Source organism: Pseudochaenichthys georgianus, unplaced genomic scaffold (assembly GCF_902827115.2).
Source record: "Pseudochaenichthys georgianus unplaced genomic scaffold, fPseGeo1.2 scaffold_674_arrow_ctg1, whole genome shotgun sequence".
Classification (NCBI taxonomy): Eukaryota; Metazoa; Chordata; class Actinopteri; order Perciformes; family Channichthyidae; genus Pseudochaenichthys; species Pseudochaenichthys georgianus.
The window spans coordinates 31,264-43,691 of NW_027263228.1; the positions used below are offsets into that span (position 1 = coordinate 31,264).

At 41.3% G+C, this 12,428-nt stretch overlaps 1 protein-coding gene across 1 annotated transcript in view; it reads left to right on the plus strand.

Annotated features, from left to right (window-relative positions):
• The first annotated feature begins 984 nt into the window (after positions 1–984).
• The window catches only part of LOC117443746 (phosphatidylinositol-3,5-bisphosphate 3-phosphatase MTMR3), a 57,351-nt gene continuing 45,907 nt past the window's right edge, over positions 985–12,428 (plus strand). The window contains 4 exon segments of the mRNA XM_034079636.2: positions 985–1,140; positions 6,169–6,242; positions 7,842–7,892; positions 9,653–9,742. Coding sequence (XP_033935527.1) covers positions 7,890–7,892; positions 9,653–9,742 — 93 coding nt within the window. The 5' untranslated portion in view covers positions 985–1,140; positions 6,169–6,242; positions 7,842–7,889.

Below are 12,428 nucleotides of genomic sequence, written 5' to 3' on the forward strand. Positions count from 1 at the left end.
ATCTGAGTACTTCTACTTTTACTCAAGTACAATATCTGAGTTCTTCTACTGTTACTCAAGTACAATATCTGAGTTCTTCTACTTTTACTCAAGTACAATATCTGAGTTCTTCTACTTTTACTCAAGTACAATATCTGAGTACTTCTATTTTTACTCAAGTACAAGATCTGAGTACTTCTACTTTTACTCAAGTACAATATCTGAGTTCTTCTACTGTTACTCAAGTACAATATCTGAGTTCTTCTACTTTTACTCAAGTACAATATCTGAGTTATTCTACTTTTACTCAAGTACAATATCTGAGTTCTTCTACTGTTACTCAAGTACAATATCTGAGTTCTTCTACTTTTACTCAAGTACAATATCTGAGTTATTCTACTTTTACTCAAGTACAATATCTGAGTACTTCTATTTTTACTCAAGTACAAGATCTGGTTATTCAATTCAACTCAAATAGCTTTATTCGCGTGACCATAAAGACATACAGTATCGGCCAAAGCTTTGTACAGTTGTGTCATCTAAATACACATTTGAAATATAATTTTAAATTCATCAACATTTGTGAACAAATGCAAGAAAAACACGTTTTCTTAGTAACCAAAGGAAGTTAATTAAATAAAACAATGAATTAGTTTAAAAAGAGTTATGTGAGTTGTTGATTGTTGTGCATGCTGATAGTCAATTCATATAATACATAATACATTAATAGGAAAATAATAATAAAATACCTGAGATGTGGGACCTGGTGTATCAGGTCAGTCTGATTCTCTCATGTTGTGGCAGGCAGAGACAAACTGTCCTTCAATAATGCCGCTTTTTTCATTTCCCCTAGTAATACTTTTAGTTTCCCACTCCCTCATCAGTCCCAGTGTTTACATGATGGCACCGCATGGCGTGTGTTTAAGCCTAAGCCCCGCCCCTCTTGGCCTGAGACGTGGTTCTGACGCGATGACGTCACCACGTAAGTTGTTGGGTTGGAGACTTTGATGGCGTCGAAGGCTCGGAGCTGGAGAGGGACGCAGTAGAGATGGCTTCGGCTCGGATATTATGACTAATGCCTATTTGATCGACGTTTATGTGCTGCTTACTAACTGCACGGGTTTCGGGTGCACCGTTGGCTTCTCATCGGTCCTGCAGCTGGTGAGTTATCCGCCGGTTGTTCTCTTTCCTCGGTTTGTTTTGACAGAAGGCCTCCGTGTTGGGTTCCGCCCTCTATCTCATAACAACAAAAACAGTTGGTAGCTTAGCATGCTAATAGGTAGCCGGGCAGTTTACTGGCTGCTCTGTGCTTCAGCGACTACTGGAAAACTCTGTACAGTAATATACGATTAAAAGACAACATATCATTAACTTTTTAGTAAATGTTAAAATTGGCTAATTGCGATGTTCATATTCAGTTTTTCGGCGTTAGCTTGCTAGCAATACTTTTAACTATTTAGCTAACTATTGACGTTAGCTCCAGAAAAATCCATCCTAAAGCTAACCTTACCCACAGAGAAGTCAGGGCAGCAGGTATGCTGTTTCTGCTAGCTCTACTTCTATCTATTGACATATATCTAATCTAAATTATTATTTAAATAACGTTAGCTACTGGCTTTTATGTGGCAATAAACAGTGGAGGAAAGTAAGTAGTATTTAGTATTTTAGTATCAAGACTTTTAATGCTACTACTTTGTACTTGTATTCGTTTAGTCAACTTCAAATAACGTTAGTATTTATGTTGCTTTTCTGCAGTTCTTATTATACCGGCGGAATTGTGTTCCGTGTTGGAAAGGGACTCAGATCCTTTACTGAAGTACAAGTACAAATACTATGGTCTTAAAATACTCCCCTACAAGTTAAAGTCATGATTTCAAAACGTTACTTTAGTAGAAGTACAACGTAACACCATCAACATGTACACAAAGTACTCATAATGCACAATGCATGGCCTTTGTAGTCCTGCACAATACAAAAGTATTATCAGCTAAATGTACTTCAAATATCACAAGTAAAACTCCTTAACAGTATTGTATTATTGTGGTTAATATATTATCCTGTTTTATACATTTTAGTATTGTAGTTTCTAAATGTGAAATGTATACTTTAAATATTGTTTTAGATAAGTACTTCAGTACCACGTCAGCATATCATGTGCTTTTATATGTACTAAGTAAGTAAGTGTGAGTGTTAAATGAATGTAGTGGAATCAAAGGAACAATATTTACTTCTGAAATGTAGTGGAGTCGAAGTATAAAGTAGCTTTAAGTGGAAATAGTAAAATACATACTGTATATGTCAAAATAGTACTTAAGAACAATACTTGAGTATACTTAGTTATTTCCCGTCACAGCTTGAAATAACGTTCATATTTAACCTAGCACTTGAACCGCTCATTTGAATCCAGTTGAATATCGTTTTTATGACACAAATCTAGCCGACACGTGTGAGTTAATCCCTTTTACCGCTGTTGTTTTGATCACCCTCACACGTCCATGTGAAGTAACTGTCACTCGATGTACTTTATCGCCTCAGTCAGTGTTTTCTTTTCAACTTTAATAACATGAGTTAGCAGATCGAGGCTGTGTTGCGCTGCAGCGTGTCACGGGACAGCAGCAACGCTCAGGCTCTAAGGGGCTTAGCCTTCCTCTCTGAACTCAGACCTGGCTGAGCTGTAAACAGAGCCCTGTGTGTGGCAGATATGCTTTATCAGGTGGCACCGGCAGTAAGGGCTAGACTCCTACGTCAGCCAAGTTATGATGACTTCCCCCCCTCTGGCAGCCTCACGCCACTCTCAATGACCAGGCAGTAATACTCTTAAAATACTCAACAAGTCAACTTTATTGTCGATCTTTCAGTTTGTGTGTACAGACAGAGAGATCGAAATACCGTTACCCACAATCCCTAATACAAAAATACAAATATATATAAACATATTTATAAAACGGACAAGTCAAATCAAGCAATCTGATTGGTTCTTAGCCGTGATATACTGAGCGTATACCACGGGTAGAATTGTAAGTTACTTTTCACAACAAGTCAGGATCCCTCCGCGTCTGAGAAAAACAGTAGACTATACAGTTGCTTTTCATACTGGAACAAGAAAGCAGCGGAGAAGTAACGGGGCAGAAACCCTCCTTTTTACGCAGCGGTCCAGACATAGACATCAAACGGCAACACATATTCAGTGTGCAGTTCCTTTGGCATGAGGGCAGGATATCTAGATACTTCCCAAGGTTTGACTTCATGAATTGAGCTACTTTTAAAGCAAGCAACGATGTTTTCAAATCTGTAATCAAAGAGGTCCGCAAAAACACTATCGGCCAATCAGATTGCTTGATTTGACTTGTCAGTTTTATAAATATATTTACATTTCTTCCGTTACGAAACAAACTTACAAAGCATAAGATGGAAACATGTAAGGTTAACTTGGACCTCCGGGAGGTCTTACTATGGAGGAGTGGATTGAGTGCCTATCTCCAGAAAGCACCTAAACGACGACATGCAGAGCTACGTGAAGAGCAGGTAGACCAACTGGAGAAGTAGCACCATTCCAAAGCTTTCTGATGCGGGTCTTGAAACAAAGCAGAGAAATTATGACCGTTAGTGGCCACAGGTGCGAAAGTTCTCTCTAGAGCTACTGTAAGCCGAATCTCGGGGACCGGAGAAAGTGGAGCAATATTCTCACCACGCCGAGCAACAGCCTAGAACAACCTCAACAAGTGACCTCGTAAGCCATGCTACTGGTGCTGGACAGGTTTTCAGTGGCGGCACAATAAACGGCAACAAACAAATGAATGTAAATAAATAGCTAAATAATGGATCAACGCTCTCTGTCTAATATGTTCGCTAGCTGTTAGTGTTGTTGCATAGCAACCACCTCGCACTATGTTTCGCGCAGAAGGCAACGGAGGGACTATTTTATTTTGAACATCATTATTTACTAATAAAAACTATTTAAATTAGAGTGTGTATTTTCATATTGCCACACTTGGTAACCGTTTTATAAAAGCAATAGCTCACTTCAGGCCGTAATATATGCTCATTATATCACAGCTAAGGGGGTTGTCGACCCTCCGCGAGCATATACCACGGCCTGTCGTGAGCTATTGCTTAAGTATATCCTTATATATACACAATCAACAGACATATTTATTATGCACACATTAAGACATAAATAAAAGCACAACAATCAATAAAATAACAGTCGCTTCAATGTCCTTGGGAAATGTACATTAGTGTAAGACTGTCCGTAGCAGCGTAACAAGTGCCTGGTGCTGGATTTGAGTGTCTGAGTCCAGCAATTGACGACAAGTAAAAGTCCTGATTTCAAAATGTTACTTAAGTAAAAGTGCAAAAGTAACAGCATCAAAAATAAACTCATAATGCACACTGTCCCATTTCAGAATAATACAAAGTACAGAAGTATTATCAGCTAAATGTACTTCAAATATCAAAAGTAAAACTCCTTGTTATGCAGTATTGTATTATTATGGTAAATATATGATCCTGTTTTTATACATGTTAAAACATTGTCGGTGTGCCTTTAACCCTCCTGTTGTCTCAATCATACAGTATATTGTGTTTTACATGTTATTGCCTCAAGGCCTTATGATGTCCTCCACAGTAGGCCTTTGAACATATAACATTTCTGATCACCACTTTCATTTAACTTTGAGTGGTTTAGTCAACTTTGTAACACCTATATTGACCGCCATAGGAAGTGAATGGGTTTATATTCATCCATCAGATCGTACACTACACACCCACAAACCGACAACAATGTTATTTTTGGAATTCATGTTCAGTTTCTCTTCTTGAACATTCACTGCAGTTATAGATAGATGGATGGATAGATGGATGGATAGATGGATGGATAGATGGATGGATAGATGGATGGATAGATGGATAGATGGATAGATGGATAGATAGATGGATAGATGGATGGATAGATGGATAGATGGATAGATGGATAGATAGATGGATAGATGGATGGATAGATAGATGATGGATAGATGGATGGATAGATGGATGGATAGATGGATAGATGGATAGATAGATGGATAGATGGATGGATAGATAGATGGATGGATAGATAGATGGATGGATAGATGGATATCGTTTTATTTCGATAACGTTGTTTTCGTAATCGTTGGAAGCCATAATCGTAATCGCGATTAAAATACGATTAATTGCGCAGCCCTAACGGAAAGTGTTCTGCCGGCGAGCCTTGACGGGGGGCGCTAGTGGAGCACACTGCAAGCGCCGGAGCCTCGCAGCGGCGAAACTGAGGCTCCGTGGTGAACTGTGGTCACATGAAGAGCCGGTTCCTCTTAGTGAGCCGAAAGAGCCGGTTCCTCTTAGTGAGCCGAGAGAGCCGGTTCCTCTTAGTGAGCCGAAAGAGCCGGTTCCTCTTAGTGAGCCGAAAGAGACGGTTCCTCTTAGTGAGCCGAAAGAGCCGGTTCCTCTTAGTGAGCCGAAAGAGCCGGTTCCTCTTAGTGAGCCGAAAGAGCCGGTTCCTCTTAGTGAGCCGAAAGAGCCGGTTCCTCTTAGTGAGCCGAAAGAGCCGGTTCCTCTTAGTGAGCCGGGCCAACTGATCCGGCTCACTAAAAAGAGCTGGAATTCCCATCACTAATACGTAAAGAGAGAGTATCTATAAGGGACGGCTCCATTCAGAATTCAAGCCCTGGTCTGGCAGAAACACTGTGTCTTATCAAATAACTCCAGACTTAATAACAGGTTTGTTGAGTACAGTTTCTCATTAAGTAACTAATCTTTTCCAAATCATCTGGGGCTAGCTTTAACCACAGGAGGCTCTATTTAAAAAAAGAAAGAAGTACGTCCCCAATACCTTTCATTAGCTGGTGTTGACCTCCAGATGTGACGCAGCGGGTAAAATAATATTATGCATCAAGTGTTCGTGTTTATTCCTGCATGTGGACGTTGCATGGTCCGTTCATAGGCCGCCTGTGTGCTGGTAGACTGCAGTTAGTGCTTTAGGATCCAGATGGCTTTCTTTCCATCCCACAGCCGAGTGTAAGTGGTATCTCTTCCCTCACATGCACGCCACTCTGACCACCAGCTATATTTACGAGGCAAAAGAGCTTCTGTGGCTTGACTTTTCTTTGCTGAAAAAGTCTGCTGTTTGCAACTTTGTTTGTTAGGAAAATAATTAGTTTGTCTCCACAGATTTCCATGTCTGACGTGTAAGAGTTTCCAAACAGGATCATCAGGCCTGCTCACTGTCCGATACCGATTGTCTGGTAAGTCGACAAATATATAAGGTTTTATTTGCTGCTTCTTTAAAAGTGCTTTACTCCATTTTATTTGTGTGTATAATTTAGGGCTGCTCGATTATGGCAAAAATCAGAATCTCGATTATTTGGGTCAATAATTGATATCACGATTATTAAAAACGATTATCCATTTACTTTGAAAACACCCATTTATTGAATGAAAAATGTGAACGGTATGTTTTGAACAGTTGATCACCCTGAACTTTAAGTATCACTCAACTGAAAAATCGTTTTATCGATTATGTTGTTTTCATAATCGTTGCAAGCCAAAATCGTGACTGCGATTAAAATACGATTAATTGAGCAGCCCTAGTATAATTGTATCTTTACTGGAGGAGTAGGGGGTTTCATTACATTACGTTCAAGATTTCAATATGACACCGAAAAGGCACTTTCTCCAAAAACAAATACCAACTACTGATCATCCATAAAACCAACGATGAGGGAAAGAAAAGAGAAACACATTGGAGTTCATGCAGAGCTGGTTGGCATTCAGTTATATTTCATGCTTCCAAAACTAAAAACAAACAAACTTTACGACATTTTAAACAACTTATCATATGACTTACATCCTGCCCAACATCCTGCCCCTGCTAGCCAAGCCCCGCCCCCTTTGAGTGCCATTTCATGCAAATCGACCATGGGCTCTGATCAATTCTTTGCCCAGACCCCTGAGGAAGTATTTCCACATGCCTGTGAACAACATCCCAAATGGACCAGGTCAGCAGCTTGACCTGCAGACCCCCCCCTGCATAGCAAAGCCTTTCTTCTGAGCCATTTGAACATCTGCAGTCTCAGCCAGCGAGTTAAAGGACAGGTGGTTGTTGGGTTCCTCGCGTCAGGGTAGCGAGTCCATTCAGAGTAGAAACAGCGATCTGTGTTTATATTAACGTTTTTATTCTATATATACAATTGTTTTACTGGGTCGTGTGCTTTTCCTTATTTACATATCTTTAATTAATATTGTTTTACCTTTTTATTTTATGGTTTTTGTTTATCTTTTATTACTTTTAATCTAATATGGACGAACTGTCTGAAAGCCCCAGGATGAGTCATGTAATCTGAGCCTCAACGTGTGCCTCCTTTGGGGCGCCTGCTGAAGCATGAAAAAACATGTGATATATGTGTAGTGCATGTTATGCCTTTACACAAGAGCTACATGAGAGAAACGACAGGAGATGAGTGGAGAGAGAGAGAGGGAATACTTTGAATCAGGAGATGAGTGGAGAGAGAGAGTGGGAATACTTTGAATCAGGGACATTGCATTGTGTGGTCACTGCCTCAAGCTCAGGTAAACTAAATAGCTTTAACATTCTCCTTAAACAGTGATATACACATTCAAGTCATTCCTTTCAAGCTTCATATTTATGCTGTTTAATTAAAAAATGCAGGTATAATATATCTGTCTTTCTATGCTTTTCTTTGTGGTTATTTGTCAGATGTTGCATTACAAAGTCAGTGTTCAGGTGGTGGTGCTTTCCTCACATATAGCGCACTGTGTGCACAGCATCCTGTATTATTGCATGTTTGCTGTCAGAATAACCTCTCTGTGTTGCTCTCGTGCAGACTGGTCCCGGCCGTTCCTCGTTGGTTGACCCGCTCCTTCCCGGCGCCATGGTAAAGCACCTTCCCTCATGCCTGCTTCTGAAACAGTGACTGCTGTGTGTCCGGGGGCCTGCGCTCATGATACGCAAAACCAAATGTACAACAATTGCCATAAAACACGACTCCACCATTGAGCGAAAAGGAGCAGGGAGCAGAATAACGTCTTATGTGACCTGCCCCTTTCTAAAAAAACAAAATACAAATGGATGGTCTGCCCTTCATCATAACATTTCTTTTTTTTTTTTTCACAGCCAAACATAACAGTATCTTAGGACACTAAGAGAAACACACAAAAAAAATACTTTTTTCCCACTTGACGGTTAACGGAAAGAAACAAAACAACGAAACATCACATGTATAAGGAAAAGGAAAGTGCAACACCCTCATCGGAGTCCGATGAGAAAGTCCCCATTGATTTCCCCTTTTTAAATCAGCGCCGTGTACCAGGAAGCAGACGGTCTAATCGGCTGCATCGGGGTCAAAGGTCGTCCCGGCTGCTGTCTGAGCTTTTACTGGTGTGTGTGTGTGTGGTGTGTGTGTGTGTGTGTGTGTGTGTGTGTGTGTGTGTGTGTGTGTGTGTGTGTGTGTGTGTGTGTGTGTGTGTGTGTGTGTGTGTGTGTGTGTGTGTGTGTGTGTGTGTGGGTGTGTGTGTGTGTGTGTGTGTGTGTGTGTGTGTGTGTGTGTGTGTGTGTGTGTGTGTGTGTGTGTGTGTGTGTGTGTGGACCCTTGTGCTGAACAGAAGTTCTCAGATCCCTTTTCTAAGTGAAAATATTAATTATACACAGTAAAATACTCAAAGCAAGTCAAAGTACTGCATTGAGAACGGTACTATGTGCTTAGGAAGTAAAAGTACTTATGGTAGAAAACAACTCCCAATTCATGAAAATAATTTAAATGAAAACCAGCGAATCTTCACATTTGAAAGCTTGAACTGTGAGATGTTGAACACACACAGGGGAGTGTGTGCTCTATAGGTGCAGCACTCTGCTGAGCCAGCATCCTGCATAGTGTGCCCTCGCTGTCCGTTATCTCCCATCCCTTTAATCTTTCTCCGCACGATGTTGGGACTGAACGCAGCTCAGACTCTTGTCGACGTCTGTCGGCACACGGCCAGACGGTTTCTCTTTTCTTCCACCCGGTCTCCTCTGAAGAGAAACCCCTGACTCGGCTTGTATATCCGTGCCTCACATTCCCCGCTGATGGACATCCCCAGTGTCGCATAAGAACACTGACCTCAAGCCAGCACGAAAGCCCGCTGGTGAACACCGCCTGAATAAAAACCGTAATTTCTCCGAGCTTAAATCAGACGCCTTGCTTCACAGACTTGTGTGAATGAATGTCTGTGTGGCTCAGGAGGGTTCTTGGCGTGTGTTGTGCCAGGGGTGATTACAGTCGATTAGCCTGGGTTGCACATTGCAGCGTGGGTGGGCAGGAGAGGACAGCCGCACAAAGCAGCATCGTCAACATGCTTTTAAATCAACGCTCCGTCACGACAAGGTTTCTAGATTAATTTAGAAGCCACTCGATCGGAGTCGGGACTCTTTAGGAAGAGTAACGCCTGATTTACGCCCAAACGTTCCACACAAAGACGACTGTTAAGATGTTGTGCTGTGAGGGTTATTCACATGAGGACGAGATGGAGGCAGGGTGACGAATGAGGAAATGCCCCCCGGAACAATGTTTGAAATGCCACAGTGAAAGTAAAGAAAGGAGACGAGGGAAAGAAGGTTGTTAAAGCTGAGTCAGTATCCTTACGGGTCTCTCCCCTGCAGGAGGAGGAGGGCCAGCAGAGCTTGGAGTGCATCCAGGCCAATCACATCTTCCCCAAGAAGGCCCCCGTCCTGGAGGAGGAGAACATGCAGGTGAGGAAGCGGCTGCTTATCTCGTGCTCTCCAGTTAACCTGTGTATGTGTCTGTTCCCTGTGATCAGTTGCATACTCACCGACACACACATGTGACTTCAGACCGCGTTCAGTTCCACCTGAACGGGCAAGTGGTATGTGGTGCCGTCTCATCCACAAACAAACAGTTATTTTATTGCATTTGTGAAAAACAAGTGTTGTTCAGGGCTGAGAATGCTCATCTTGTCGTGAGGCATGATCTTTGCAAAACAGATGTTGAAAATTCCTTATTGGAAAAGTAGTAAACTTGCTGGTTTCTATAAAAAGTTCACGAGCTGGAAACAGTTCCTGCTGTGACACATATCAGTATATCAGTATGTAGTGTCTCTACTTTAAAGAGTCCTCTCCTGCTGATGTTCAGGTGTATATCAGTATGTAGTCTCTCTACTTTAAAGAGTCCTCTCCTGCTGATGTTCAGGTGTATATCAGTATGTAGTGTCTCTACTTTAAAGAGTTCTCTCCTGCTGATGTTCAGGTGTATATCAGTATGTAGTGTCTCTACTTTAAAGAGTCCTCTCCTGCTGATGTTCAGGTGTATATCAGTATGTAGTCTCTCTACTTTAAAGAGTCCTCTCCTGCTGATGTTCAGGTGTATATCAGTATGTCGTGTCTCTACTTTAAAGAGTCCTCTCCTGCTGATGTTCAGGTGTATATCAGTATGTAGTGTCTCTACCTTAAAGAGTCCTCTCCTGCTGATGTTCAGGTGTATATCAGTATGTAGGGTCTCTACTTTAAAGAGTTCTCTCCTGCTGATGTTCAGGTGTATATCAGTATGTAGTGTCTCTACTTTAAAGAGTCCTCTCCTGCTGATGTTCAGGTGTATATCAGTATGTAGTGTCTCTACTTTAAAGAGCCCTCTCCTGCTGATGTTCAGGTGTATATCAGTATGTAGTGTCTCTACTTTAAAGAGTCCTCTCCTGCTGATGTTCAGGTGTATATCAGTATGTAGGGTCTCTACTTTAAAGAGTCATCTCCTGCTGATGTTCAGGTGTATATCAGTATGTAGTGTCTCTACTTTAAAGAGTTCTCTCCTGCTGATGTTCAGGTGTATATCAGTATGTAGTGTCTCTACTTTAAAGAGTCCTCTCCTGCTGATGTTCAGGTGTATATCAGTATGTAGGGTCTCTACTTTAAAGAGTCCTCTCCTGCTGATGTTCAGGTGTATATCAGTATGTAGTGTCTCTACTTTAAAGAGTCCTCTCCTGCTGATGTTCAGGTGTATATCAGTATGTAGTGTCTCTACTTTAAAGAGTCCTCTCCTGCTGATGTTCAGGTGTATATCAGTATGTAGTGTCTCTACTTTAAAGAGTCCTCTCCTGCTGATGTTCAGGTGTATATCAGTATGTAGTGTCTCTACTTTAAAGAGTCCTCTCCTGCTGATGTTCAGGTGTATATCAGTATGTAGTGTCTCTACTTTAAAGAGTCCTCTCCTGCTGATGTTCAGGTGTATATCAGTATGTAGTGTCTCTACTTTAAAGAGTCCTCTCCTGCTGATGTTCAGGTGTATATCAGTATGTAGTGTCTATACTTTAAAGAGTCCTCTCCTGCTGATGTTCAGGTGTATATCAGTATGTAGTGTCTCTACTTTAAAGAGTCCTCTCCTGCTGATGTTCAGGTGTATATCAGTATGTAGTGTCTCTACTTTAAAGAGTCCTCTCCTGCTGATGTTCAGGTGTATATCAGTATGTAGTGTCTCTACTTTAAAGAGTCCTCTCCTGCTGATGTTCAGGTGTATATCAGTATGTAGTGTCTCTACTTTAAAGAGTCCTCTCCTGCTGATGTTCAGGTGTATATCAGTATGTAGTGTCTCTACTTAAAGAGTCCTCTCCTGCTGATGTTCAGGTGTATATCAGTATGTAGTATCTCTACTTTAAAGAGTCCTCTCCTGCTGATGTTCAGGTGTATATCAGTATGTAGTCTCTCTACTTTAAAGAGTCCTCTCCTGCTGATGTTCAGGTGTATATCAGTATGTAGGGTCTCTACTTTAAAGAGTTCTCTCCTGCTGATGTTCAGGTGTATATCAGTATGTAGTGTCTCTACTTTAAAGAGTCCTGTCCTGCTGATGTTCAGGTGTATATCAGTATGTAGTGTCTCTACTTTAAAGAGTCCTCTCCTGCTGATGTTCAGGTGTATATCAGTATGTAGTGTCTCTACTTTAAAGAGTCCTCTCCTGCTGAAGTTCAGGTGTATATCAGTATGTAGTGTCTCTACTTTAAAGAGTCCTCTCTTGCTGGTGTTCAGGTGTATATCAGTATGTAGTGTCTCTACTTTAAAGAGTGCTCTCCTGCTGGTGTTCAGGTGTATATCAGTATGTAGTGTCTCTACTTTAAAGAGTCCTCTCCTGCTGATGTTCAGGTGTATATCAGGATGTAGTGTCCTCTACTTTAAAGAGTCCTCTCCTGCTGATGTTCAGGTGTATATCAGTATGTAGTGTCTCTACTTTAAAGAGTCCTCTCCTGCTGATGTTCAGGTGTATATCAGTATGTAGTGTCTCTACTTTAAAGAGTCCTCTCCTGCTGATGTTCAGGTGTATATCAGTATGTAGTGTCTCTACTTTAAAGAGTCCTCTCCAGCTGATGTTCAGGTGTATATCAGTATGTAGTGTCTCTACTTTAAAGAGTCCTCTCCTGCTGATGTTCAGGTGTAT